Genomic DNA, 27,379 nt, shown 5'->3' on the forward strand with positions numbered 1-27,379 from the left:
TCCAAAATTGAATCGTTTTAAAGCTGGTGGGACAGGAGAACTGTAAACCATGTTCACACTGTTGCCACGAGGCTGGGCTGTTTTAGGTGGTGAGCAGAAACCCCACGTCCTCTTACCAGCACGGAGTAGGCAGGCTGCTGCTGGCCCCGTCAGCATGGTGAGGAGCGATTCTGGAGAGCTCTGTGCTGGGATTTTAATATTCAACTTCACTGTCATGTAAAGCCTTTAAATGTCTCCTACTCCTTAGTCATTCTTTAAGGAGCAGTATCGGTACTAGCACTGAGCAATGTACCTGAGATTCGGGGATTCAGGACTTACAATGAAAATGCTAGGAAGGAGGGAGATAAGGGGACCACCGCAGTAAGTCTCCCTGATGCCAGAGAAGATAACACTAAGATAGGGACGTGATGCTGTGAAAATAAAAGAATGATTTAAAAGATACATCTTCAAAGTTCATTTTTAAAAAAAATCCAACCTGTAATTTTGGATTAATAATAATAATTTGAAAATGTTGGCACCAGGGACGCACATGTTATGTGGGTAAGGCATGGAACATTTTTTAGAAATTATTGGTATTATCTGAGAGGAGGTAAAGAGATTTGGTGGCAAGTAATGAACTTGTCTCATTGCATGATCTGTTCCTCTAGCATCGGCCGAGGCCTACAATTCGCAGCCAAGAGAAACTGGGTAGGTGCATGTTCTAAAGACAGAGAACTGGGGTTAGGGCAGGTTAGTCCCTCCAGGGCTTGCTAAGACACATCTCACCCCCTTATCACCATCTACCTCCACACACCCCTTCTATGGGCGGCACTGCAGGGAGGAGGGGAGGAGAGGCTGCTATCCTCACACCTGTTAGTTTCCAACCCAGAGGAGGATGCTCTGGCTCTTCTTCACTCCTCACGGGGAAGGTCAGGGCTAGTTTCTCCCAACCTCTGCCCTGACATCAGCAAGTGACAGGAGCAGCAGAATCACTCATAGAAGCTACAGGTGTCCTTAAACCCGTGTCACCTGAATAAATTCACTAAAAATAAAAGTAACTAAAGGTGCCTGAAGAAAGTGAATCTGTTGTGTGTCACTTGTTTGGACATCCGCTTAAGTGGAAAAGAAGGAAGAATATGTATTCAAGTGGCTGATGACATGGCCCAGGGCGAGAACTACAAGAGTTGGGATAGAATTAGCTCTGCAATATATATCCCTTGGGAAGTCCCCCCTCGGCCCCTGAGGATGGCCACCCATGTGCCACAGGAAACCCAGCATGGGGATGCTGACTGCTGAGGACAGAGAAGCAGGAGTAAGTCACTGTTGGCCAGAGAGACAGGAGTAAGCATTAAGCATTTATTATGGGAAAGACTGACCTTGACACAGAGGTGCGACTGGAATTTTAAACTAGAGAGCTGTTTTGGAGTATTTATTTTTTTAATAAGAAAAAGGGACCAGGGTGTTATGACACCTGCCCAATGGAGGGGATTACTATTCAGTGTAAAGGGATTCAGCAGAGCACACTTGGGATTACTAATTGTAGAAAAACAGAACTGTTTCTTGTCTGTATTCTATGTAATCAATACTGTTCAATATACCAGTCACACATGTGTTTATTGTATATAAAGAATATAATGAAAAGAATGTTATTCCAGTTACAGATTTATGCATCTCTCTTCTAACATATATATGTGTGTGTAGTAGTCCTGAAGGTATCCAGCCATGTAATGTGAAAAATAGAGACATTTATTGAAGAAAATACAAGAAACATTGTACATAGGACAATAACGCCTCAGTCCCCTTCTCCCAGTCGCCATCAGCTGCCCCTTTGTATGTTCCTGAATCTCATAAACAGTCTGAAATCTCTTCCCTTTCAAAGGTGATTTTAGTTTGGGGAGAGGCCAGAAGTCCCAGGGTGCCAAATCTGGGCTGTTGGGGGGCTGAGTCACCTGGGTGATTTGATGTTTCACCAAAAACTCTGCACAAGACGTGATGCATGAGAGGGCACATTGTTGTGATGAAGCTGTCAATCACCAGTTGCCCATAGCTGTGACCTTCTGAATCATCCGAATAGTTTCCATGGAGGAATGGTCAAGCTTCATGGAAAATTTGATGCAAATTTGTTGCTCTACTTGCTCAGTCATTTTAAACATGACAGCCACACAGTACACATGTCTCTCAATGGTGTCTACTGTCCCCACTGACTAGTACAGTGAAGTCGTCATTGTTCACACATACATGTTCCAGTCCACTCTGCTTGGCTGCCAGGTTACGTCAATGTCCCACGAACTGTTCTCATTATATTAACTATGTGTATATGTATGTATATAAATATACCAATTAGGATTGTAATTGCTTCTGATCTGAAAGTCTGTAGGAACATGCACCTGGAATAGCATGTGACTCCCTCTCTCACACATAACCATCCCTGGCCCGAGGGTCCAGCCGCTGGTCATGAGGATGTTCCCAGGAGATTACCGAAGCACAAGCATGGTTATGACCACTGTGTTTTCAACTGTAAAAAACCCACCCCTGTCCCTAAGAATTCTTCAAAAAAAAAAAAAAAACACTCAAAACATCCAGTTGTGTGCTACATAAATGAGAGGCAAATATATTGGGTTCCCAGTTAATTTAATCAGAGGGATTGTATTTACAGAGTCACCTGGGAGTTTGCATAAAAATACTCAATAGTACCTGAGTGGTAGCCCTGAAAATGTGACCACTGCTGACTAGCCACTGTTATTAACAGCAAGCCTGCATGCACTCATATCATCAATAGCGAGAACAGCCATCCAGCTGAATTTAGGTTCAAAGAGAAATGATGAACCAGAGATAAATCATCAAGATAAATGCTGTGTCTGAAGATGAGTAGAATTCTGGACACTACAGTGTGAAAAGACACATATTCCAAAAAAAAAAAAGGCACAAAAATATCTAGAGAAAGAAAATGGAGACAAATCCACAGTCACAAAGCACAACCTTTGGCTTTAAAATCATCTGTGATAGGCAGTCGGCTCTAGGAGTAACCACCTATGTCAGCAGTAATAACCATAAGATCTAAATGGGTGTGGACGACTGAACAGAGAGAAGCGAAAGGCAACAGCCTCTTGATGGTTACAGGAAGGAGTGCTCTTGGATTTGTACAAAGTTATCTCTGACCTGAGCCCTCAGATTACAAAAGAAAATAGCTGCTTTTATTTGCTTTAAATATTGTCATGGGTGGTATGTTATTTTTGTATAGGTCGGGGAAAATTAAAGCGTTAGGTAAAGAATGAGACTGAAAACCTTCCAGTCCATCTCTGGGTACCCTGAAGACTCATCCGACTGAATAATCAGGAGGTTTACTCTGGCATCAAGGGAGCCGTAAGAAGATGCCAGCCATGGCCTCGTTCCAGGTGACCCGTTCTCCCCTAGGAAAGTGGCTAACTAGTCAACAGACGCTCCAGCCCCTGTCGTGGAATCCTGGGGGATTTGGAGCCAACGCTTTCACCATCAACTTCTTACAAAGCCCTCAGCCTTGTACCTTTGAGGTCCTTTCCCTCCACCGAGGACCAGGCACTTACCCTGCCCGGTTCCTTTAGCGCCAACTCTGGCACTCCTCCATGCAGTAAAGATTTTATTGCAGATTTTCTAGCTCCCGGCACATGTGCCATGAGAGGTCACATTTGACAATGACAGAGAAACTGTGATATTCCTTAGCTAACATAGTGTCATATGAGACTTTAAAAAAAAAAGATATTACCTGTTTAGGCTGAGCTCCCTTCGAGAGAATGTCAAGTAAGTCTGCAGAAGAGATGAAATAGAAGCGCGGGAAAGCCACACGCTTGGTTTCCAGGTACTCGGCGAGAGCTTTTTCACAAAGAGAAAGCCTACAGGAACAAAAAGTACTCTTCAGTTTATCTTGCCCGTTCGGTTATTAAAATGTCAACAAAACCAAACCCACCCTCTCTCATCTGTCCATCCCAATCGGCTCACTCTTTACCAGGAAGCCTGCCTCCTTCTCTTGGGCACCGTCGTCTTGCTTGTGACTAACATACAAGATGTGCCAGGGAGGGAGGGGACACACACAAGAGCCCGCACACGCCCATCATTAGTTGAGGCTTAATGTAGACCTCACCTAGGCTGAAGACACTTATCACTTTTCTTAATGACACTCCTAACTAGCAGGGAGAAAGCTAGCTTTGGCATCACTCAACCTGGACACAGAGTGTGTTAGTTAAGATGTACTTGGTTTAGAGTCTTCTTCCTTTGCTGAGTGAGTGTTTACAAAGCACACGTGGCTTCAACTCTCCCCAGTATCCAGAGGAGTCGTAAGATCCAGATCATTTCCACTTTATTGTTCTCAGCACAGCTGAGAGGAGCCAGAACGCCAGCCCCCGAAACCCCCAAAGATTACTGACTAAACAGAAATAATGAACTTCTTAGAAACCCGCTCTTTTACAACTATGGACAACTTTATCTCTGAAAAAATTCCAGATTATGAAATAATTTGGCTTCTGTGATAAATACTTTTATGAAGAGTGGTCCTCTACTTTACAATAAAATGTGATCACAATTCTGCACAAGCCTCTTCTTTTTAGTAGCTGATGAGCCAGAATATTCTTATGGCCACTCGCTGTTGTAGAATTATGTGTGAAAATTGCAAATGGCCCCTTAGGACAGGATTTCAAAACTACAAATATGTTCTCTAAGGATAATTTCTAGTATAATTAAACTATATACAAAATAAAGGACTTAAAAAATAAAGGACTTAAAATAACTGAGTGCAATCCCAGTTCTTGGCATGGAGTAGATGCTTAATAGATGTTTGTAGGAGAGTTCAAAGGAAGAATCGACTAATCAGCCATGGTGATTCTCTTGATAATAAGATATTCTAATTTTACTGCTATGATAATTCTTTTGGAAAACAGAAATATACTTGGATTTACTGACATGAACTCAGAAAATATACATAGCACCTAATATATACAAAGCAACTAGACAACTATAAGAAAAATTACAGAATAAGTTAAAAGTAGAGGTTGTACCTGCAATAACATGATACCAAATATTACCAGGTACTTTAAAGAAATCTCACAGAATTATAACAATCCGATCATGTTATAGTTTTGGTCTTACCTGTACTGCAAATCTTTAAGTTTGTCATAGAGATTAGGTCTGCATGTGGCTTCTAAAACATTTCTGATTGTAGCTGTCTTGAACATTAACTCCTGCGTGAAAGTGAAAAGCAGAGCCACTGACACTGGAAATAACTTTTCTAAATTTTTCAGCTGTTTTAGAAATAAAGACCATTCGAATATTAAAGTTAAAAACTAAAAAATGGTGCCTGGCTGGCGTAGCTCAGTGGAATGAGCGTGGGCTGCAAACCAAAGCATTGCAGGTTCGATTCCCAGCCAGGGCTCATGCCTGGGTTGCAGGCCACGACTGCCAGCAACTGCACATTGATGTTTCTCTTTCTCTCTATTTCTCCCTCCCTTCCCTCTCTAAAAATAAATAAATGAAATCTTTTTAAAAAATGAAAAACAATGAGAAAGCAAGGTGAAAGAGACTTCTAACACCATGTCTACTCACTGTTGCTTTTAAACTTTTAGAGAAATATCAAAACCAGAGTAGAATCGCACAGTTTTTGTCAAAAGAAATTCGATGGACATTTTCATCCTTCTGGATCCACACAGAATTACCCTTTCCTAAACCAAACAACTAAAAAGAATAAAGAGAGAGAGAGAACCTAAAATCTTAAAGAATACGTTCAGATATAAAAGTGAGACGAATATGAAACTATCTATTCTTTCCTCCTTAAAAGTTAAACAAAACACAGTTCCTCTGGGTGCTCTGCCTCAAACGGGGAGGAGAAAATATTTAATCGCCCTTATTCTTTGGTGAAAGTCTCTCACACCATTTATCACAATCACGAATACACATCTCTATGTGCTCTTGGTGGCTTTCGTGAAACAAACAAAGAAGTGGTAGTGTCACCTTGTTACTGGCTTCCCCTCCTCAGTCTTTGCTTAATGAGGATGAATCCATCTACCCCGCCTTACCGCGGAGGGCGGGGCGGGGGGTTGGGTGGGGGGGGGTGGGAGGTGGGGGCAGGCCATCTATGGCCTATGGGAGACATCTGGCCCACTGCCTGTTTTTGTATGGCCAGAAGTTAAGAATGTTTTTTACATTTTGAACTGATTGGGGGCGGGGAATCAAAGTAGACCTATTTTTAACACAGAAAAATTTAATGAAATTCAAATTTCACTGCCCATACACGGAGTTTTATTGGAGCGCAGCCACACCCATTTGTTTATTCAGTGTCTCTCCTGTCCTTCAAAGATCCAAGGGCTCTATTGAGTAGTTGTGGCAGAGATCACAAAGCACAGCAAAGCCCAAAATATTTACTGTCTGGCCCTGACCGGGTAGCTCAGTTGGTTAGAGCATCAAATTGATACACCAGGGTTGTAGGTTCAATATCCAGTCAGGGCACATATAAGAAGCAACCACCCTGGCTGGGGTAGCTCAGTGGATTGAGCGTGGGCTGCAAACCAAAGTGTTGCAGGTTCGATTCCCAGTCAGGGCACATGCCTGGGCTGCAGGCCACGGCCCCCAGCAACCGCACATTGATGTTTCTCTCTCTCTCTCTCTTTCTCCCTCCCTTCCCTCTCTAAAAATAAATAAATAAAATCTTTAAAAAAGAAGAAGCAACCAATGAATGCATAAATAAGTGGAACAAATCGATGTCTTTCTATCTATCTCTTTTTCTTGCTCTCTCGCTCTCCCCCGACTTCAAGTCAATTTTAAAAATTAAAAGATTTACTGTCTGATTCTTCACAGAAAAAAAATTCCTGACCTCTACTTCCTGAAATGCAATAATATATTTTTATAAATACAATACTCCTTGGCCCTGGCTGACGTATGTAGCTCAGTGTATTGAGCACGGGCTGTGAACCAAAGTGTCACAGGTTCAATTCCCAGTCAGGGTACATGCCTGGGTTGCAGGCCATGACCCCCAGCAACCGCACATTGATGTCTCTCTCTCTCTCTCTCCTTCCCTTCCCTCTCTAAAAATAAATAAATAAAATCTCTAAAAAAATATATTAAAAAATACAAAAATAAAAATAAATAAATAAATACAATACTCCAAATCATGTTTCTTGATAAGATTTTCATACTGTTTGGAAAACAATGCTAAGGTAGAAAGCAGTCTGTCATCTTCAAACCTTGAATTCAGCATCCACCCCATCGAATCTTCTAGCGTCGTTCACAAGCTGGATTCGAATATCTTCGGAACAGACAAAGATGCTTTCCAGGTGAGACCAAGTCCGCTGGACTTCCATCCAGGTGAAGATGACCGAGTCTGCTATGTTTAATTTATGTTGCCAGCTTAAGACCTGCTCAATGAAGTACTCCACATACTTGCTTTGAAGCAGAGTCTGCAACTGAACCTAAAAGGAAGGCAAAGAATTTTAAATAAGAAGTCAATTGGTAGACTGTTAAGTACCATGAGAGGGAAGCCATACCTATTCTTTTAATTAATTATTTATTTTTCAATCACAGTTGATATTATTCTGTATTATTCTGTATTAGTTTCAGGTGTACAGCATAATGGTTAGAAAATCATGTACTTCACAGAGTGGTCCCCCTGATGTTTCAAGTACCCACCTGGCACCGTGCATAGTTATTGCATTATTATTGACATATTCCCTATGCTGTGCTTTACATCCCTGTGACTGTTCTGGAACTACCAATTTGTACTACTTAATCCCGTCACCTTTTTCACCCTGCCCTAACCCCCCTCTCCTCTGACATACCTACTCATTTTATTGCTGGAGTGCTAGGACCTAGCATGCATTATATGGAACAGGTATTCAATAAGTATTTGCTAAATGAATGAATTAATAACCTTAAATATTCATGTTAACATATTTTCCAAAAGAAAAAAGATAACCATAAGCAACTACATTTAATATCTTCTACATGAGACCACGTATCTTTATGTAGGCAGAAAAAAATATTGCACAGTGGGCTGCAACTTTAATAAACTTTATTCTTCACCCTTTCTCACTCTCCCTTGGGTCCTTGCCTATTAATCATTCCAAGGCTGTGGGTTTTTTTTTTTTTTGCAGTATTGAAAAAATAAAGCTAACTTCCTTCCAGCTTGCTAAGCCCTCAGGCTTCCATTTCTCTCCAGGGTCAGTTTACGACCAGACTTAGCAGCTTGTGAAACGTCAGGTTTGCTTTAACTCCCTGCAGCCTGGCCGGCACGTCTGACCACTCTCTGACAGAGCCAGAGAAATCTCAGAGTCCCTGAGTGGAATGGCCTCTTCGCATTCGCCTGTCAAGTGCATAACTCAGCATCGTTAACTGTGGTCACCATGCCGCACCTTCAGTGCCCAGAACTATGCATCTCCTACCTTGAAGTCTGTGCCCTTTGACCTGACACCTTCCCATTTCCCTCATCCCCAGCCCCTGGCAGCCACCATTCTGCTCTGTTTCTGTGAGTCCGGCTGTTTTTCAATTCCATGCATAACAGAGACCACACAGTGCTTGCCTTTCTCTGTGTGGCTTATTTCACTTAGCACAATACCTCAAAGGCCATCCTTATTGTCATGTAGGCAGGCTTTCCTTTTATGCTGAATAATATTCCATTATACACACTACACCTTTTCTTTATACATTCATCCGTCAATGGACACTTAGGTTGTTTCCATGAACACATGACTTCTTTGGGGGAGAAATTTATTCCATGGTTTCTATGATACTGCTGTCGCCTTTTCCGCTATCTGATCTCTCTCTCTCTCTTCCTCCTACATGTCTCATATGTTCACCAAATGCAGCCTTATCCGAAGCTCTACTCTCTGCTGCTTGTCTTCTTTACCTTGCATCATCTAGCTCATTAATCATCAAGATGCCAACATGCCCTCCCAGCCTACTGTCCTACCCTGAACCTTTGGCTCAGCTCTGGGTCTGACTTTCCTCTTTCACGTGAGTGTCCCTCACCCTCCCCTCATCACACAGCCTCGCTGCCTCTTCTTAGACCTCTGCGATGGCCTCCCCTTGGGGCCCTTTATCTGTCTCCCTGCTCAAGTGCAAGTTCCTAGAGAACCGGTGTTCATACCTCTTGATCCCATGCCCGGAGCCTGGTACAAGTAGATGCCCAAGAAATTAATAAATACTACTGAGACTTGGAAAAAGTCTCAAGCTGTAATTCACAAGAAAAAAACCTGTAATAAAAATATGCATCTTACTTGGTTGTGCTCTAAAGTTTCAAAAAGTTGCTCCTCACACTTTAACAATGGAATGCCTGTCCGATAGTGAACTTCATAAGAGAACTCCATCGTCGCCCAGGTCAGACTGATTTCGGTTATAACCTAGATATAAAGAGTAATAAGTTATGTGTACAAAAGTTTAACTTACAGCCAATATCTAGGCTATCACCATGAATTTATAAAATGTTTTTTGCAAAACGAAGTGATTGATAACAAATATTATTGGCCTCCATTTTTATGCCTTCAAATAATACATGGTGATGAGGTTTAGAGAATAAATTCCATCACACAAAGGAACTGGCATCACACCAATATCGGATTTTTACCAAATCTGACTTCTACACCCTCCACTGAAAGAATGCTAGAGCAGGAAGGGATGTACGTGGTTAGCTGAAGGTTTGATAGGTAGGATTTACAGAACAGCCAGTATGAGACAGGTGTTGCTCGGAGTTCCTGAATAGGCACCCCATCACTTCTGTGGGAACCTGCATAAGTTAATTACCTCTCTTTACCTCAGTTTCCTCATCTGTAAAATGGGAATAATGATATCACCTCTCTCAGAGAATTAATTGAATTAATTTAAATAAAATAGAGCAGTGCTTGCTACAAAGTAAATGATGTATTTTCTGGTATCATCATCATCATCATCATCAACAGGGCCAACCCTCTCAGTCTACTCATTTCCTCTGCTCAGAATACTTCTATTTCCTGCCTGAGTCACACACTAATTAGCAGCAGAGGACACGCTAGGACTCACGTCTCCACTCAACCACGGCACGAGGAGTACTCCCTGAGTCTGCCGATGTGCCTGATGCACAGAACGGGCCCAGTGTGAACGAGGCAGCCCCAGGGCCCCACCTTCTCGGTCCCCAGTTCCTTCACTGCTTTGTCCACGATGCTTCGGACATCATCTTCCACTCGGTGTAACTGCAGGGCCAATAAGTCTGCCAAAGTTGTGGCTTCGTTTATCGAAAAGTTGACCTGATTAAGGAGAAAAAAAAAGGGCAGAATTTACATCCCACATAATGGTTCTTTTTACCTAATGGCCAGAGGAATGATTCATAGCTAAATATACTCTAGTCAGCGGCTGAGCACACCTCTAGTTCTGAAAGTGGCGGACAAAGACATTGCGTTTTAACTCCCAGTAACTAAGGCATCACCCACCGGAAGCCAGGGCCAAGGTTTAGGCCACATCCATGCTACACTACTTTCTTCTGTTTCATAGCCTTCTCCTGTCCGTTCATTTCTTATCTCCTTTGCCCACAAAACCCATTTTTTTAAAGAGATTCACCACATTCGTTTATTATAATTTGGGTGAAATCCCAGGAATCAGGTAGTAACTCATTTGTCTTTTCCTCCTATTCTATTCACTGAACATAATTCCCAGTTGCTTCCATGACTTAACCTAATTTTATCACTAATTTAATCATAGTTCCTCAGGGAAAAATGTATTTCCACTCTTAGTGTCATAGTCATATTTACCATGTAAAAAATACAGTGCACATTTATTTCTTCATTATCTTGTCGATTCCCCCCACCCACCGCAGTATTTGCTAAGAAGCTCTCAGCTCTTCCTAAATGTCCGAAGCCATCCAGGTCCCTTGCAAATGAAGAGCTGATCCAGCCATATGGTTGCAGGAAAACTATTTCCTTTCCTGCTCCTGCTAAGAAAATCCAGTCCCTGTTTCTTGGAAGCTGCAGTCCTCTCTTGCCCCGCCTACCCTGTAACACTTCTCATCGCCATGCCCCTCTCTGCAAAGGGGGACTAAACACCCCTGTTTGCCCAGACCTGAGGGGGTTCCTGGAACATGGGGATTTCAGTGTTAAAACCTGAAAAACATCTTGGGAAAACCAGAGGAGTTGGTCACCCTATCTTTGCATCACTTTGTTGGCCTCGCTCCACAGCTGATGGGCGCAGGGGCCCAGGTCTGCCTTGAAGAAAGAACGGGCAGGGGTATTGGATGGGGCCAGGCTGGTTAGTCATGCAGCTTGTGCACTGAACATGAACATCTGGCCCGGGTGACAAGTGGAAGTTGAATCTGGCCACTGCTCTGATGCTCTGGGACAGCCTGGAGCAAGGTGCCTTTTTCTACATTGTCTGCCAGAGAAAGTGCATTTTTCTTGCTTGCCGAAAGGCGCAATACCAGCAGGAGACTACGGTGAGAAGAAATGTCACTGGAGGAAGTGTGAGTGGGGAGTGGGGCCCACAGCCCGTTACATGTTGGGAACTCACATTATTTTGAATGCATCAGTCATCAATCGTAAAGTCTAAATATCCAATGTCTAAAAGACTCTGCAATATAATAACCTCATGGATCATTTATGGAGCACTTACTACTTACTGGGCCTCCTCTCCAATTTGCTCACGGGTTCTGCATGAGAAGCACTGCACGTTATGTTCAGTTCACGGAAGAGGCGACTGAGGCCTGGAGAGCAGGTGAGCTGCCCACGAGCCCAGAGTCACTAAGTGTCGGGGCTGGAACAACGTGGCCTGGTTCCCACTAGTGGAGAAACTCTGCAAAGTCTGCCTTCAAATCCTGGGAGCCTCTCACAATGAGTCCCCCAGGGTCTGGATCTTCCCGTGGGGAAAACAAACATACCAGGCTGCCTTTCATATATTTTAAATTCAAATACGTCGCCTTGCCTTAAAAATAAAGTGTAAGATTGGTATATTTGCTCTTAAAGGATGCCAAAAGATAAGCAAATACAACCTCAAGTGGCATGGATCCATGAGGAAGCATTTTAGAGTTTGCAATAAAATCAAAACTATCCAGAAGACTGTCAAAAAAGACAGTTACTCAATGAATTATGGGGGGTCACAATATCAGAATTCCCTATCTCCCTATATTCATTTCCATGTCCTCTGATCCTCTCTAATATAAGATTTTTTGCAGCTATGTTGTGCTTTATAAAATGCCTTTACATTCTCTTACTTGATCCTTACAAGATCCTCTGATCTGTGAGAGCAGACAGCATCCCTTTGATTTCATTAATAAGAAGCAAAATTCAAAATAGAGAGGTTATATGTCTTGTTTGTGGTCATGCAGCCAGTAAGTGATAAAAGCAGGGTGTCTTAGTCAGAAATATCACAGACTAGGTGACTTAAAAAAACAATAATTTATTTCCCACTGTTCTAGAGGCTGGAAGTCCAAGTTCAAAGTGCCAGCATGGACAGGTTCTTGGTGAAGGCCTTCTTGGCTTACAGAGGTCTATCTTATTATATCCTCACATGGTGGAGAATAATAAATTCTGGTCATTTTCCCTGCAGGGCACTAATTGCATTCATGAGGGCTCCACCTTCAGAATCTAATTATCTCCCAAAGGCCTCTCACTTCCAAATACATTGGAAATTAAGGTTTCAACATGTGAATTTGGGTGGGGGGGTACACGTTTAGCTCATATCAGAGGGCTAAAACCAGGACCTTTGCGTGGGCAGTCTGTTTGTCCCGTCTCAAAGACCTTGACCTCTCCCATTTGACCAGGCACCTGCCCACAGATCCCGCTTCCTCCCAGATGAATAATGCAAACGAAGGAATAATACTTCACAGTCACAAAAGCGTTCAGTTAACGAGACTCGGGAAACTGACCCCAACGGCCTTCATGAGCTGGTGCCAGTGCCTGTCTCTGAGGGCCGGGCTCTGCAGCTCTGCGACGGCCCTGAGGACAGCGGTCATGTCCTTCACGGTGCCCTCCAGGCCTGCGTACGCATCCCAGACACGCACTTCCTTGTCTAGTGACCAGATTTCCTAAAGCAAAGCAAAGCAAAAAAAAAAAAAAATCCCTAAGTATTACTATACATTTTATAATTTGTCTTATTTGAAAGAATAATAAGCATACATCTCCTGGGATTAGGAAAGAGAGTGAAAGCATTAGGCCCCTCGGTGGAAGACTAATACCAGAGACTCAGAAAAGAACCCACTCAGTCATGTGCTGTAAGTCCACTATGCAAAAGCCACGTGGACACACGGGTTTCTTATTCACAGGCTCTAACTAAAGGCCCCACGGGACCCTCAGTGCAGGTTAGTAACAGAGCTTACAGGAATTGCGTGATGAGGAGTGTGTCCCCCAGAAACATAAATAATCAGAAAACTGAGACTGCTACCTGGATTACTAAAACCTTCCTCCAAAGACCTGATTAGTTTGAATGGTAGCCTGAAATGCGAATACTTTGAGTGTTTGTTTCTTGGAAAGTACGTATTTCATGACTTTAAGATGTGTCAAAAGGGGCCCTTGACTTGGCTGTCTCCTTGGCCCACAGAACAACATTCACAGTCGTGAATGAGAAAACCCATCACAAAATGATGATCTCAGCATGAAGAAAAGGACAATCCCACTTGTTTAAAAATAATAATAAAAGACCTTCAACTGAGGGCATGGGTTGAACCGTCACTCTGGAGTGCGGTGAGATGGTAGAGGAAGTGAATCGGGAACGAGACAATAATGAGATAGAGGGACACTGCGACGCTCAACAGAATGACGGGACATTTCAGGTAGGGCCTTGGGGAGCAGGATAACATGGGAGACAAATCTGGGCAGTGCTGGTAGGAGCTGAGCACAGGACTGAGTCAAGGTCTAGGATGTTCTGGGGTGAGAAGAAACCAAAAGACCCTGTCACTTTTGAACTGCCTTTCCCTGCTACCCATTTTAGCTTCATCCGAAAAGCTTCTACTCTCTTCAGAGGGCATATGGCGATGGGGACTAGGTACCAAAGCCCTAAACTCAAATGAGCTCAGTTCTATATACACTGAGCCCCCTTGAGACACTGGAGTAATCAATAATACAAAGATCAGAGTATTCCACATCAATCTATAAGTGGAATACTTCAATTAGTCACCCAACTTTTAGAACAAAAAGGTATTTTTTATAATGTAAAATGCTTATGGTTGCTAAGAACTCAAAAGCTTTCATAAGCCTAATCTCTCAGGCCTAGTACTCTTTTTAAAAAAATATATTTACTGATTATATTATTACAGTTGTCCCAATTTTTTCCCTTTTGCCCCCCTCTGCCTGGTACCCTCTTCCCTCCAGCGATCTCCCCCCTGGCAGTTCATGTCCATGGGTCATGCATATAAGTTCTTCGGATTCCCCATTTCCTATACTATTCTTGACATCTCCCTACCTATTTTCTACCGACAAATTATGCTTCTTAATTCCTGCACCTTTTCCCCAATTTTCTCTCTTCCCTTCCCAACAGATAACCCTCCAAATGATTTCCATATCTATGATTTCCTGACAGTTCTGGGTGTTATTTGTTTTGAGGTAATTCTCTCTGTGTTTGTGCAAGGAGGTGAACCATGTCTACCTATGCTTCCATCTTGACCAGAAGGCTCCTCAGCCCTAGTACTCCTGATCTTAACACTCTCCATTTTAGACAGCTTTAGGAAACTCTTTATTACAGTGGCTACTCATAAACTCATTAGCCCTAATATGCTTTTTTCCACTCATTCACGGAAAGGCAAGCTTGATTAAAAGTGCAACTGGCTGAGAGCTAAAAAAAAAAAAACAAACTTCCTCATATCACCCTGTGTGAAGTAAATAAGGACACACGGCCCACGGCACCAGATACTCGCTTAGGGAAGATGGAAGGAGGTGGTGCTGAGAAGATAAATTATTGTAATCGACAGTTATGGAACTTGCCTTGGCAAACCTTCTGAGTTCTACATCCATCTGTTCCGCATTAATCTGTCTCCACTGGGTTTTAGTCCAATTATCAATGCTTCTCTGACAACATACAAGCAGATAAAAGTGTCAACAACATTTGGTGAAAGCAAGTCTCCACAGCAAAATATATGAACTGACGATACACACTGGCTCTGTCATCCAGTGGAAGGTCAATTACTTAAGAATTCATTGCACTTGTCAAAACTTCCTATCGCCAAAACAAAAAGTTGACAGGACACATCCAACTTAAGGCTAAAACACTAGGATACATTAATTTCTAGTAGCAATGACAAATTCCATACATACATCATCATTGTCATGCAATCCTGAGTACTTGGAATGAATTGGATAAGTATATGACCATTAAATATGCCAGATTTTTTATTATTCTAAATATAACAAGCTTCCATAAGTATCTTAATCTATTATAAATAAAACTTTCATTAACTTCTTGACTATATCCTATGTCTTGCTGATATATTTCTATTTGGCCTTCAACTAACTTCAGAGAAAATTATGTATATTCCATATTGCAATATGCCTAGTCCCCTACAATTTATTTTTATACTTAAGTTTATAACAATTGACAACATACAAATTAATTTTTAGTTAGGTCAATTTATATATGCACATACATGAAAGTATAAGCATGGGTGCATACATGAATTTGTATGAACAGGTCACCATACATGTATAATGTGCATTTATATATGAATTCTTATTATAGCTACATAATCCCCCCCAAATGTGAAGCAGTCAACTTATTACACACAGTTTCATTTAGAACCAAAACCAAAACAACTGATATTCAGAGAAGGATCTTCTACTAACACAGAGGTATGAACTCTAATTCTGGGGGTAGGGAATATAATACCCACATATTTTAAGACATAAAACCCACACAGAATGATATAAACACAAGAAGTTGCAGTTACCCAAAAGAACTGAAAAAAGAAAAAAAAAAGGATCAAAAAGCAGTATCTTACTTTAACATAAACAATGACATCCCAGAGCCCCTTAAGCAATTTTATTTCTCTGCGACACTGCTTCATGTGTTTGTACTCTGGAAGAGCCACCTCAAAAAGATGGGTCGATTCTTGCATCTGTAACATTTCTTCTTCTAATGCCTCAAGCTCTTGGTTTGCCTAAGGAGAAAACACACACACACACACACCCTTAAATCCAATGACCCGCCAGAGAGAGAAGCCTACACAGTTCTGTAGCTCTGGTTACAGCAACATGAACAACTGGAACTTAAAAAGAAATATTTTGCCCTGACTCGTGTGGCTCAGTTGGCTGGGTGTTGTCCTGCAAAACGAAAGGTCACTGGTATTCTGTAGTTCACTGTGATGCGTCTAGATGTCAACTTCCTGTTTATCCTGGTTGGGACTCAGTGAATTTCTTGAATCAATTGATTCATGCTTTCACAAGTCCTAGGAAAATCTCAGCTACTGTACATCTGACTACTGCCTAATATTCTGTTTATTCTCTCTTTGAGGAAGTCAGAGAAGAAGAGTTACACATCACTCTAAGTTCTTACTCTGTGTCTCTAAATCTCCTTCATCTTTTCAATCTCCCTACACCTATGTGCTGCCTTCTAGGTGATTTCTTCCCATGTCATTTCATTTAACTACTTCTCTTTTCAGCATTAACTAGCTCTCTAACCCATCTGTTGAGATTTTAAAAATAATTATGTTTTTCATTTCCGTAAGTTTTGGGCCCTTTCCCTCAAATTCAGCTGATCATAATTGATAGTCTCGAAACTGAGAACTTGGCTCATGTTTTCAATATTATATTTTACTTCCTTAATAAAATGTCCTCTAATAACTGACATTTTTATATGAATCTACATCTCTAGTTTGCTCCTTCCACTGGCTCTTATGCATAGTGGTGTGTTTATTATTGTCTTGTAGACTCTTACTTGACTGAACTTAATTTGTTGGGCCCCTGAGAAGACTAAAATGAGAGCACTTTTTTTTTTTCTGGAGAAGATCTGGGTTTACTTCTACTAAGAAGAGCTACTTGTATCCATTTCCATTTCCTGGACTGGAAATTCCTTAATCATAGAGATAGTATACAATTGAACCATAACCCTTACAAAAACAGGCCTATGTTGACAAATTCCAGGGGATCCTTTCCCCCCTCCCCCTTCTTCCATACTCTCAGCCTTATTGAGGACCGGCAGGCAGGTTCAGAGGCTCCCACTGCAGGCTACAGATTTGTCCACCCTTTCACCGAGGGTGTGACCTCCTAAGACCATCTATGTCCCCCAGAAAGGGATCCTTGCCAAGTTCCCAACCTCTGACACTTGTGTGGGCCCCATATAGCAGCACAGACTCCTGTGTTTGCCTCTGCTTCCCATCCTGCATGCTCTTTTGCCCCCTGTCCTCCAGAGAGCTCTCTTGTTTGGGGGCGGGGGAAACTCAGAAATAGATTTCAAATTGCACATTTGTGAACATTTTCAGCATCTCTTTTACAAAAGAAGGATTTTCAAAATGTCTAGTCTATCACACTCCCCAAAGCCAACAACAGCCCTTTAGTTTATTTTTTTGGTCAATTTTCCTATTATTTATACTAATTCAATTATTCCTAGAACTATATACCCAGTTATGTTATTTCAAGTGTTTACTGTACCTTTGGCTGTGCAGAAACAATAGCATATAAGTTTAATGAAGAATCAGTTCTAAAAGGAGAGGTTCACCTTACCACCTCTGTCTTGCAGGGTGAGCTGCCTAGAATACTAGGGTCAACCTTACCAGCCCAGAACAAAGAACATGCATGCCTTTCACTGAATCCAGTTAGATAATTATTAGATATGCACACTGAACAAACGCAAGCAAATACTTCAGGATAAACATAACCCAGCCCTACCATATTTGAAATATCCCTCAACACATTCTACAGGCACAAGGATAAATATCTTGGACTATTAAATATGTAATGATATGCTGTTACAGTATAATGTTCTGGTGGTAGGACTCAACAAATAACTGTAATAAATGTTTGCACACAGCACATTGGGTTAGTCCAATAAAAATGTCTCCCCATCCACACTCTGTTCAAACCACCTGAAAATTAGCTACAATCATTTTAAAAACCACAACTCTGTTAGCATATGCTAAGCTACTCCCTTTCCAGTGGCTATTGTAACCACTTTTCTCCAGCTGAGTGAAAGAGAAGACCTCATGCTCCAGAATGGTGTTCCCTGAATGAGTTGAAAGCGGTTAAAACTGAATTCAACCCCAAAGTTGGAGAGAGCAGTAGCAGCTGCCAGCTGCAAGCGTTACACCAGGCTAACGAGGAAGCCTGTCTCCAGTGCGAAATGAAATCAGAACGGCAGCCTAGAGGAAGAACTCGGGAAGACTCCTAGCTCTTGAACCTAAAGGTTACAAAGGCATTTTCTCACTGTGGCTGCTAGGTTAAGAATTTCTGGAGAAACAGAAGATATTATTTTTCTAATGAAAGATTAAAGCATTTTTTTTCAAGCCTCAGATGAATAACTCAAGCATTTTGGATTATTTGCCCATTTTATTCATTCCTACACTCAACCATAATAAAGCAGTTCATTATAAACTAGGCTTGAATGACTCACTTATATTTGTATTCAGAGTTAAAAATAAGTTATGGAGTTCCTCACTGGAAAGATTCACATGGGAAATAGTATAGTGGCTAAAATTTCTGAGTCTTTTTAAAAAATTAGGTAGAATGTTAATACTGGTTGTATTCCTTACTAACTACAATTTCCAAGATAATTATAAATGATTTTTTTTTACTTGAAAAATAAGATAATAATAGACCTTGCAGGACATTTGGTCCTGTCTAAAACGCCCACACTTAGAAAATGTTCCTTAGAAAATGGCCTGGAATCCAAATAGCCTATAATGTTTATTTATACTTGTGGCTGACAGGATTAATACATTAAAAAATACCATTATGTCTTCTTGGTCCAATAAGGATGTTGTGGCTGTATTGCCAAAGATAACTTCCCTTGCCTTGGTAGCCAAGCTGGTCCTGGCACGTGGGGTTAGGTTGATGGGCTAGGGTTTCAATCTTGCAGGAGAGCAGGGTTTACACTAACTATGCACATTGGGGACAGGGACAAATTTTCAGGACCCTTTGGCATGGCCCAAATGTCTCCATGGATGTATTAGACAGGACCCAGTATCCAAAAATCATAGCAGAAGCCACATTATAGGGAAAAGGCAAGAGCTAAATAAAATAATGTAAGTAATACACTTAGCAAAGTTCTTCACATATCTATAGTAACTGCTTAAAAATAACAGTAGTTGTTACTTTCACTAGTATGATTACTTTGATAACGATAGTGGTTTCGAGAGACATGACTGAAAGCAATATAGTTTACTGGGGGAAAATTGTTTACAACGGTGTTTTAAGCAGTTAATTCTCAACTCCTATAACTAATTGCAAAACTAAGGCAAAACATAGCAGTAGCTCGGTATTTAAGTGTACCTTCTAAAGCAGCTACCAGAACACACATAAGATAGCAGAGGTCAGCATTACCTTGTCAAGCACTGGGTATGGGTTTTCTGCATGGAAACCAAAAGGAGCACCAAGTCTGAACCTCTCTCTGAACTTGGCTTGCTTTGCCTAGCCAGGGCGGGGAAAAAAGATGAAAGTGAATCTCAAATAGCTTTGATAATCCTTGTAAAACCTTTCTTTAAAAAAAATTTGGTAGCTCACTTACATCAAATAAAATACATTTTTTCCTTATAAGAGTGACTTCTGCATTTTGGAGAGGCGAAACTTCATGTCGGACAGTTGCTGCAATCTTTTTGGTAGTTTCCCACCTTTCAGGTAATTCCTAAAAAAACACGGGTGCAATCGGGGAATTACTTCAATGCCTCAAACTGACCAGCCCCATAGGGTTAAATCATTCTAATCTCCACACGAACGCATGACATCTTCTCATTCTGAAAGAAGAGGAGTTGAGCTCCAGAGAAATGGAAGTTACTAGGAGGCTTCCAGCCGGGCTGAAGTCCCGACTGGCCCCCCGGAACCCTGGATCAGTGTCTTCCAAGCAATAAACCAGAGTTGTCCTCTGGGGTCAGATTTATCCCCAAATCAGTGACAATCTTTTCAAATAAACACAAATTTCAAAATTGTTTCACGGTTGAGGGGAAAGAATTGCAGTGCTCTGGAAATGATTTTGCCGGCCTCTAACAACCAGAAATGCGGCCACATTCAGCAATGCAGCAGGTGAAAAACAAAATGTTTTGAATCTGGCTGGGCAGAGACGAAAATGTGCCTCAGTCTCTCACCCTCCGCCCTCCTCTCGCTCCAGCAGCTCTGGGTACTGTCTCGACAGAGAGGCTGAGCGCTTGGGTCAGGTTAATTTCAGATTACTAGGGTTTTCAAAGAAGAGACAAAGGGAAAGGGCGGTGGATTCCTACTGTATGCAGGACAAAAGCAGCAATAAATAGCTCAGGTAGCAGCCCCACTGGGCCCTCCCTGACTAGCACGCAGGCAGGACAACAGGAAGTTGCTCCCTTTGAAAAGCCATTATGCCTAACTGCCGCTGAAAAGCACTCCTTGTGTCTAGGTTAAGAAAGCATTGTTTCTCTGGGTCGTCTCCTGGGACACTGAAATTGTTTTGCCATATGAACCCCTCCCCCCCTCCGTAGCGATGGGACTCCACTCGTGCAGGTGAAGTGCAAAAATCCAGGACTCTAAAGACTACTTTGTAACCCTGGATAAATATTTGATGAATGACTCAGTGACTGCCAATTATGAAGAGTGCACTGTGCTAAGTATAAATTTTATCTGTGCAGTGCAGGAGTGAGACAAAGATGAAACATAGTCTTTGATTCGAATTGTTTTATAATGTCAGAGTGAATGAGAGGCACACACAATAATTACTTTTCGTGACAGGATGTGTTAACTACCGTCAAGAGGTCTACGCGTCATGGAACTTAAATGCTCAGGAGGCAACATGGTGTCACGACGGGAATACCAAACCAGGCCAGGAACCAAGAGATCTGGGCTCTGAACTTGCCCTTCATCTTGTTCCTCCACCCTTTATCTCACCAGACTGTGCATCCCCATCTGTACAGTCTCACTTTCCATTTCCAACAGATCCCATGTGACCCACGGGAGGGAAGCCACAGAGAGGTCACATCGGTGGGCTCCGGCCCTTTACCCCTGTCCAACTACACTATACTGGTTATTGCCTGCTTTATCGTTAGAGGTTCCAAACAAGCTTCCACTTGATAAAAATAGATTTGCATCGAAGACCAAAAGGTCAGGTGATCTCCAGTTTCAGTAACTTGTGATCCACTCAAGGCGGTAACACTGACTCTCAGGGTCAAAGAAATAACTGGGTTTTAACAGGCAGAGACTTAGGGGATCAGGCGATTCCCTGAGATCCCATGAGGTAAGGGGGCCAGTGTAGGATGGGGTCAGAGTGGACTCTTACAGGTACTGGACAGTATTCGGAGGCCAAGGGCAGTCAATGAAGGCTTCCTAGCAGGGGAGAGACTCAATAAAATCTGTAGATTAGAAATTTAATCCATTGTAGGCATCCTGTAGACAGAGTGTGAGAATGCAGGCTTTTAAATGGAACAAAGCACAGGCAAGTATTTGGAAGATGTTATTACTGCTCATGATTATGAAGGAGAAACAGTAACTACTGCAAGTTGCTTTAATTAAAATAAAATTGGGGCACTGTTAAACTCCACGTGCAACTTGTTCTGCCTACCAGTCTTGTATTTCCTCCCGGCCAGACGGAATTACTGACACAGAAGCACACACGTAGCTGAGAGTGTGGCCCACTTCTGGAATATGGAAAAGCCCAATATTTTCAATACTGCCATGACCTTAAGGAGTGAGTCAAACTTTTGTAATAAAGGTTCTGCCACATATCAGCTGCTTGTGTTATGATTGGTATCTCTATATATTTTAATGTCCAAGATCTGACTCAAAGAATATCTGAATTTTTACAAAACCAAATACCTACAGTGTGTCCTACTATAACGAATCATCTCTCATCCTTGTTATGTATCTATCCACATCTTTTCTCACTCTACATCTAACTGGATTTTCAATCCTAAGGATAGTTTGTACTTGGCAGAATTTAATAATTTGTATATAGTAATTCTTTACAGCCTTTATAGTCAGAACAATTTTAAATATACTGCCGCATTTAATCCTCACAATACAAAATGAGGGATATAAAACTGTGGCAGCAAACATGGAAAACCGTTTGGTGGTCCCTCAAAAAGTTACACTCAGAACTACCATCTGACCCAGCAATTTCACTCCCAAGTGATTCCAAAAAGAAGTGAAAACAAGCACTCAGATACACCTGTGCACCTGTGTTCCCAGCAGCACTATTCGCAAGAGCCAGCAGATGGAAACGGCCCAAACATCCATCAGCAGATGGACGGCTAAAGAAATCGCAGTTTGTATACACAATGGAACATTATTCGGCCATCAAGAGGAACGAAGTAGTGATATACTACAATGTGAATGAAGCTCAAAAATAGTATGCCAAGTGAAAGAAGCCAAACACAAAAAGCCACATATTCTATAACTCCATTTATATGAAGTATCTAGAATAAGTAAACCCACCTGGACTGGTATGGCTCACTGGTATGGCTCTTCCTGCAAACCTAAAGATTGCTGGTTCGATTCCTGGTCAGGGCACATGCCTGGGTTGTGGGCCAGGCCCCTGGTGAAGGGGGCATGCAAGGGGCATCCAATCGAGTTTCTCTTGCACATTGATGTTTCTCTCCCTCTCTTTCTCCCTGCCTGCCCTTCTCTCAAAAAACAAATAAATAAATAATTTAGGCAAAGAATTATTCGCCAAGGGCTGGTGGTGGGAGGCAGACGGGGAGGAATGACAACGAATGGGTATGGAGTCTCTCCTGGGGGTGAGGAAACTAGCTAGCGGTGGTGGTGCCACAACACTGCGAATGCACTAAATGTCGCACACTTTGAAATGGCTATTTTTATACTATGTGAACTGTGAATGTCACCTCATTTTTTTAAAAACCAGAAAGTGGGAAAATGGAGAGTGTATAAACATAATGAGGTATCTCGAGGGATAACTCACTGCCCACTCCAAGGCAAGCAGGTGAGACGGACTCAAACGGTTCTTGGAAACAAATCTAGGGGTGAGCTCCACGCTCTCAGCACTGAACTAAAATTCAGTGGAAGTGTTTTAGTTCATGTCTCCATGGATGTCATTTGCAAGGGTAAAGGTAAGCCTGTCCTGGAAGCTGGTGGATGACGTAACTAAATACACTATCTATAGAACTTCAAAGTGGGCATGGGAATAGAGGCTTCACTGTGAGACCTTCAGCCACAGCTTCAGTTATAGCTAAAAAGACTTTGTGTATCGTCTGGTGCACGGCAGCCAGCAGGTCTTCCCAGGGCATGGGAGCAGAAGGAGGGCACAGAACTCCTGTTTTGGAAACACAGTGATTTCTCCATCTAGACTGGGCTTTCCTGGCTCTTTAGTAATGTGTCCGGGATATTTTTCCAAAGACTAGGCCACTTGTCAACTCACAGCTTTAAATGAAAGAGAGCTGGAATTTATATCTTTTGATGACAAAAGGGGACCTCACAAAAGGACCTGAGAGGCTCTCTATTACCTGAACACCTTCTAACGAGAAGGCAGCAGAGCATGGGAGTTAAGAGAGAGTATTGGCTATAGCACTTGTGTGACCCTGAAAAAGTTATGAAACCCCTTTCAGCTTCAGATTCCTAACCTGTAAAATGAAAACATTAATCTCTACAGGAGAGGTTGTTATGGGGATGCCATAAGAGTACAGGTAAAGAATTTGGCTAAAGGAGATACTCAACCTTGTGTCACCATGGCAACCATGGTGACTATGATTATTTTACCACTGTACTTACCTCTAGCTGGAGGTAGACCTGCTCAGGCATCTTCTGGCCATAGGTTTCCAAGAGTGTGATGGTTTCTTTTAGTGGCTCAAACAGTTCATCAGTAGCTCTCTGTCGGCTTCTCACAGCCAGAAGATGCCCCATGATGTCAACTAGACCATCGTGATCGCCTTCACCTAATTCTCTCTGAAGTCCGGCGTCGGTCTGCTTTATAAATCCTTGCAGCTCATTCAGACTATTAAATACATACAGACATGCACGTATTTACACACAAACACAAATTAAGCTCATTAAAACATTTGGAAGTCTAAGACTTCTGACTGAATCTTATTTCCATTATTTGCCTAATCAAACATTACTTGTTATCTCTATTAGAAACCTGGCAGTTTTAATGCGGTTAAAATGAGTGTCTCCGTTTTAGAAAGCAGTTGGGTGTCAAGTTCTAATTCCAAACACTGAAGCACAAAAGGCTACCTGTCGATGACAAATCTCAGAAGATGCTCCTGAAACATCCAGCTCCATTTCTTAATAATGTTTAGCAAGTTCACTTTGAAAGGCTTCATGTCCACTTTGAACCAACCATCAAACACTCGGAAGTCACTGAACTTGCTCATCTGACCATATAAAGCCTCATAAATGTCAATCTACAATTAGACAAAAAAATAACTGCAACAACTCAATCAAAAGCCAAGAACTACGTTAAAAGCTAAAGGGTTTCCTTGCCTGTTCCTTGAATTGTTCCAGGGTGGGTGGTTGTTCAGGGATCTCCTCATTTGCATGAGCATCCATGTCCTCGGATGAGGCAGTTTGGCCATACAGGAGAAAATGCCTCATGAACTCAGCCCGGTCATCCACCCAGAGGTAAGCGTATGTGTCCAGGGTATTTCTGAAGTCCAAGACTTTGCTGATGATGCCTGCCACTCTGTTCATTATCTCTTGCCTGGCCTCCACCAGGCCTAACATGTTATCCATGTCATTCTAAATGAGAGGAAAACTGAGCACTTATTAAAACCAATCTTGCCCCATCAGTTCCGTGCAACCTAATGCTATGCAGGGCAATCCTTCAAAAGGAGAGCAGTTGGTAAAATCAAAAATGACATTGGTTTTTCCAACTTCTCCCTGCCTGTGCTCCCCATTATCCCAATTTATTTTGAAACCGTTAATATAAAAACTAAAGCCCATGTACAAAGATAATACCTGATAATTTGCTATTTCCAGATGTGCTGCTACTCGCTTCATCTGGGCCGACATCCTAAAACTATTGCATAGCGTTTCTTCTACCAGATCATAGAAGCCATCCCCAGCCTCTCTTTCTAAAGGAGGTTTAAACAGAATCTCAGGGGGCATTAAGATCATTTGTGCTTGAAAAAATGGTGCAGGTTTCAGTTGCTTCTCCGTATTCTTCAGAAAGAAGTCTAAGTCATGCATGATGGCTTGAAAAAAGCCTTCCACCACGAGGTCATCAATGAATTCCACGTAAATCTTCCAGGTGTCCAGAGAAGGATCGGCTTTGAAGAGCTTCCTATTTTCCTAGAAACATGAAGTATTGGTATATCAGAATTAACACTAGTGAGCATAAAAACAAATACGTTCCATTTAAATGGTTTGTTGAGAGAAGGGACTGCATGTTTGCCATACCACAGGAACATTCAAATGCTAGGTTGCAGAACCTTAAGCTAAACAGGATTTTTTTTAACATCAAGTTCATTTTAAAAATACATTTCAAAGTCATTCTTTAAAGGAAAAATCATTATGAAGATTGCTCTCTTCAAAAACAGATGACAAATATACTAGTTCCCAAAGCATTCAAGATGTATTCGACCTGGGCTGTAATTCTTGCTGTCCCCAACTTTGTGTGGCCTTAAACTTTGCCTTCTGGGGGCTTGCTTGTAAATGAAGAGGTTTCCCAAAGTGGTCCTTCAGAGAACACTGTGCTGGGATATCCAAAGTTCACAGAGTCAGCCAAGTGTTATGTGCTCTGGGCCACTCTTGGAGACTCAGTGCACCTATTACAGTAAAGTCTATCTACCTTGGTTTAACCCAGTCATTTCCAAACACAAAGAATCTTTCCTGTAGGCCGGCCTGTGAGCAGCCTATGGAATAGTAACTTAGCTTGGGACACAGTGGCCCACTAAAGTCTTAGTTCCATTTGCGTTTCAACAACATGAAGTTCTTCTACCTCTTCGGCCCCTCCCAAGAGTGTGGGGGAAGAGATAAACAGTCAACGGGGCACAACGGGGCCAGGCACAGATGTGGGAAATGACTGCTAGAGGCTGGGTGTGCAGTGGGGAGACCTAGGGACACAGATTTGAAAGGCCGGGTGGGCAGCGAGGTTGATTCCAGAGACACCTTCTGAGTGGTAAAGGCTGCACCGTCTCTACAGGTCAGAGGTCAGGTGCCCGAGCCAGAAACAGCAGCACAGAGGAAAGAGGACATTGGAACAGGAGCCGATTCTAAAGCAGACGGTGTTCTCCGCTCTCTTGGACCACGTGCTACTGCGGACGTATGACCCAGAATTCAAAGGTGTGCGCTACAGGTAAAAACCTGAATGCAGAGGCGAGTCTCCCTCCTGATAAAGTCGGGAGGAAACGAGCAAGTTCCAGGGGTTTCTTACACACATTTAAGAACTGCCGCTTCAAGGACGCTCTCCTGCCCACTGCCCAAGTGGAACCATTCACATGTGTGTGGCACACGTGACCAGCACGCCTGGAGTTGTGCAGTACTCGTCCTGGGCAGCTGTACACAGCAGTCCTGACTACTTGGCAGACACATGAAAGGGAAATATAGATCTCAGAGCTAATAAAAAATCCTTAAAGACCATCTCATTCAGTCTCTTCATTTTAAAAATATGAAACAAAGACCTGAGCCACACCCCATGTCACACTGGGAGGAAGCCAGCTGCTGAGCAAGGACCAGAGACCATCCTTCCCTCTTGCCCCCTACAGTGGGGTTCTTTGCAACACAGCGCAGTAATACACCTGTGCTTGTCTCCTTGTCTCCACTGCCTCATACCAAGAGATCCAGTTTGCGTCACTGCAGTGGCATTTATAAAGAAGTGTTGTCTTTTCAACAATTTAGGGCAAAGGCAGAAGAAAGAAGAGACAGGAGAGCTTTGGGCCACTAAAAGATCACTCAGGTCCCTTCCAGACCCAGTCTTCCATGGTTCCACCCTGCCCCTTTCATCCCGAACTCTGGCTGCAGATCCCACAGGCCACAAAGGATGCCGCATGAAAAGGCAGACTGACTCACCCTCTGCCCTATTTTCACAGCTTTCACCAAAGCACATTCCTCACTGGAAGTCTGAGCACCGGGCTAAAAACCATTTGCTGATACAAGGAGGGGAAAATGCACCTCTTCTCTATGTAGAGTTAATCCCTGCCCTATCTCATCCAAGTCCGTGGCTTTCCATAGCATATATGTGCTCTTGACCCTTGATTCTATGCCACTCACCTGAACTTCTCCCCTGCACCCCAGACCCCCATGTGCAATGCCAACCTACTCAAAATCTCCCTTTGGGTGGGCATGTCTAATGAACATGGCCCAAACCAAATCCTGGTTTTTTTCCCCTACAAAATCTGCTCCCACACAGTCCTCCTTATATCTATAAACCCCATTCTTCC

General features: G+C 42.4%; 1 protein-coding gene across 2 annotated transcripts in view; it reads right to left on the reverse strand.

The window, feature by feature from the left end:
• Positions 1-27,379, reverse strand: part of DNAH11 (dynein axonemal heavy chain 11) — a 256,071-nt gene that overhangs the window by 188,955 nt on the left and 39,737 nt on the right. For both annotated transcript variants that reach the window (XM_036010519.1, XM_036010518.1), the window contains exons 15-28: positions 24,957-25,289; positions 24,483-24,737; positions 24,234-24,403; positions 23,772-23,994; positions 19,600-19,716; positions 19,416-19,502; positions 15,881-16,039; positions 14,871-14,954; positions 12,821-12,979; positions 10,092-10,214; positions 9,213-9,335; positions 7,185-7,409; positions 5,098-5,189; positions 3,722-3,848 (exon numbers count right to left, since the gene is read on the reverse strand). In XM_036010519.1, the coding sequence (XP_035866412.1) occupies positions 3,722-3,848; positions 5,098-5,189; positions 7,185-7,409; positions 9,213-9,335; positions 10,092-10,214; positions 12,821-12,979; positions 14,871-14,954; positions 15,881-16,039; positions 19,416-19,502; positions 19,600-19,716; positions 23,772-23,994; positions 24,234-24,403; positions 24,483-24,737; positions 24,957-25,289 (2,277 nt within the window). The remainder of the gene's footprint in view (positions 1-3,721; positions 3,849-5,097; positions 5,190-7,184; positions 7,410-9,212; positions 9,336-10,091; positions 10,215-12,820; positions 12,980-14,870; positions 14,955-15,880; positions 16,040-19,415; positions 19,503-19,599; positions 19,717-23,771; positions 23,995-24,233; positions 24,404-24,482; positions 24,738-24,956; positions 25,290-27,379) is intronic.

Source organism: Phyllostomus discolor, chromosome 10 (assembly GCF_004126475.2).
Source record: "Phyllostomus discolor isolate MPI-MPIP mPhyDis1 chromosome 10, mPhyDis1.pri.v3, whole genome shotgun sequence".
NCBI classification, from domain to species: Eukaryota; Metazoa; Chordata; class Mammalia; order Chiroptera; family Phyllostomidae; genus Phyllostomus; species Phyllostomus discolor.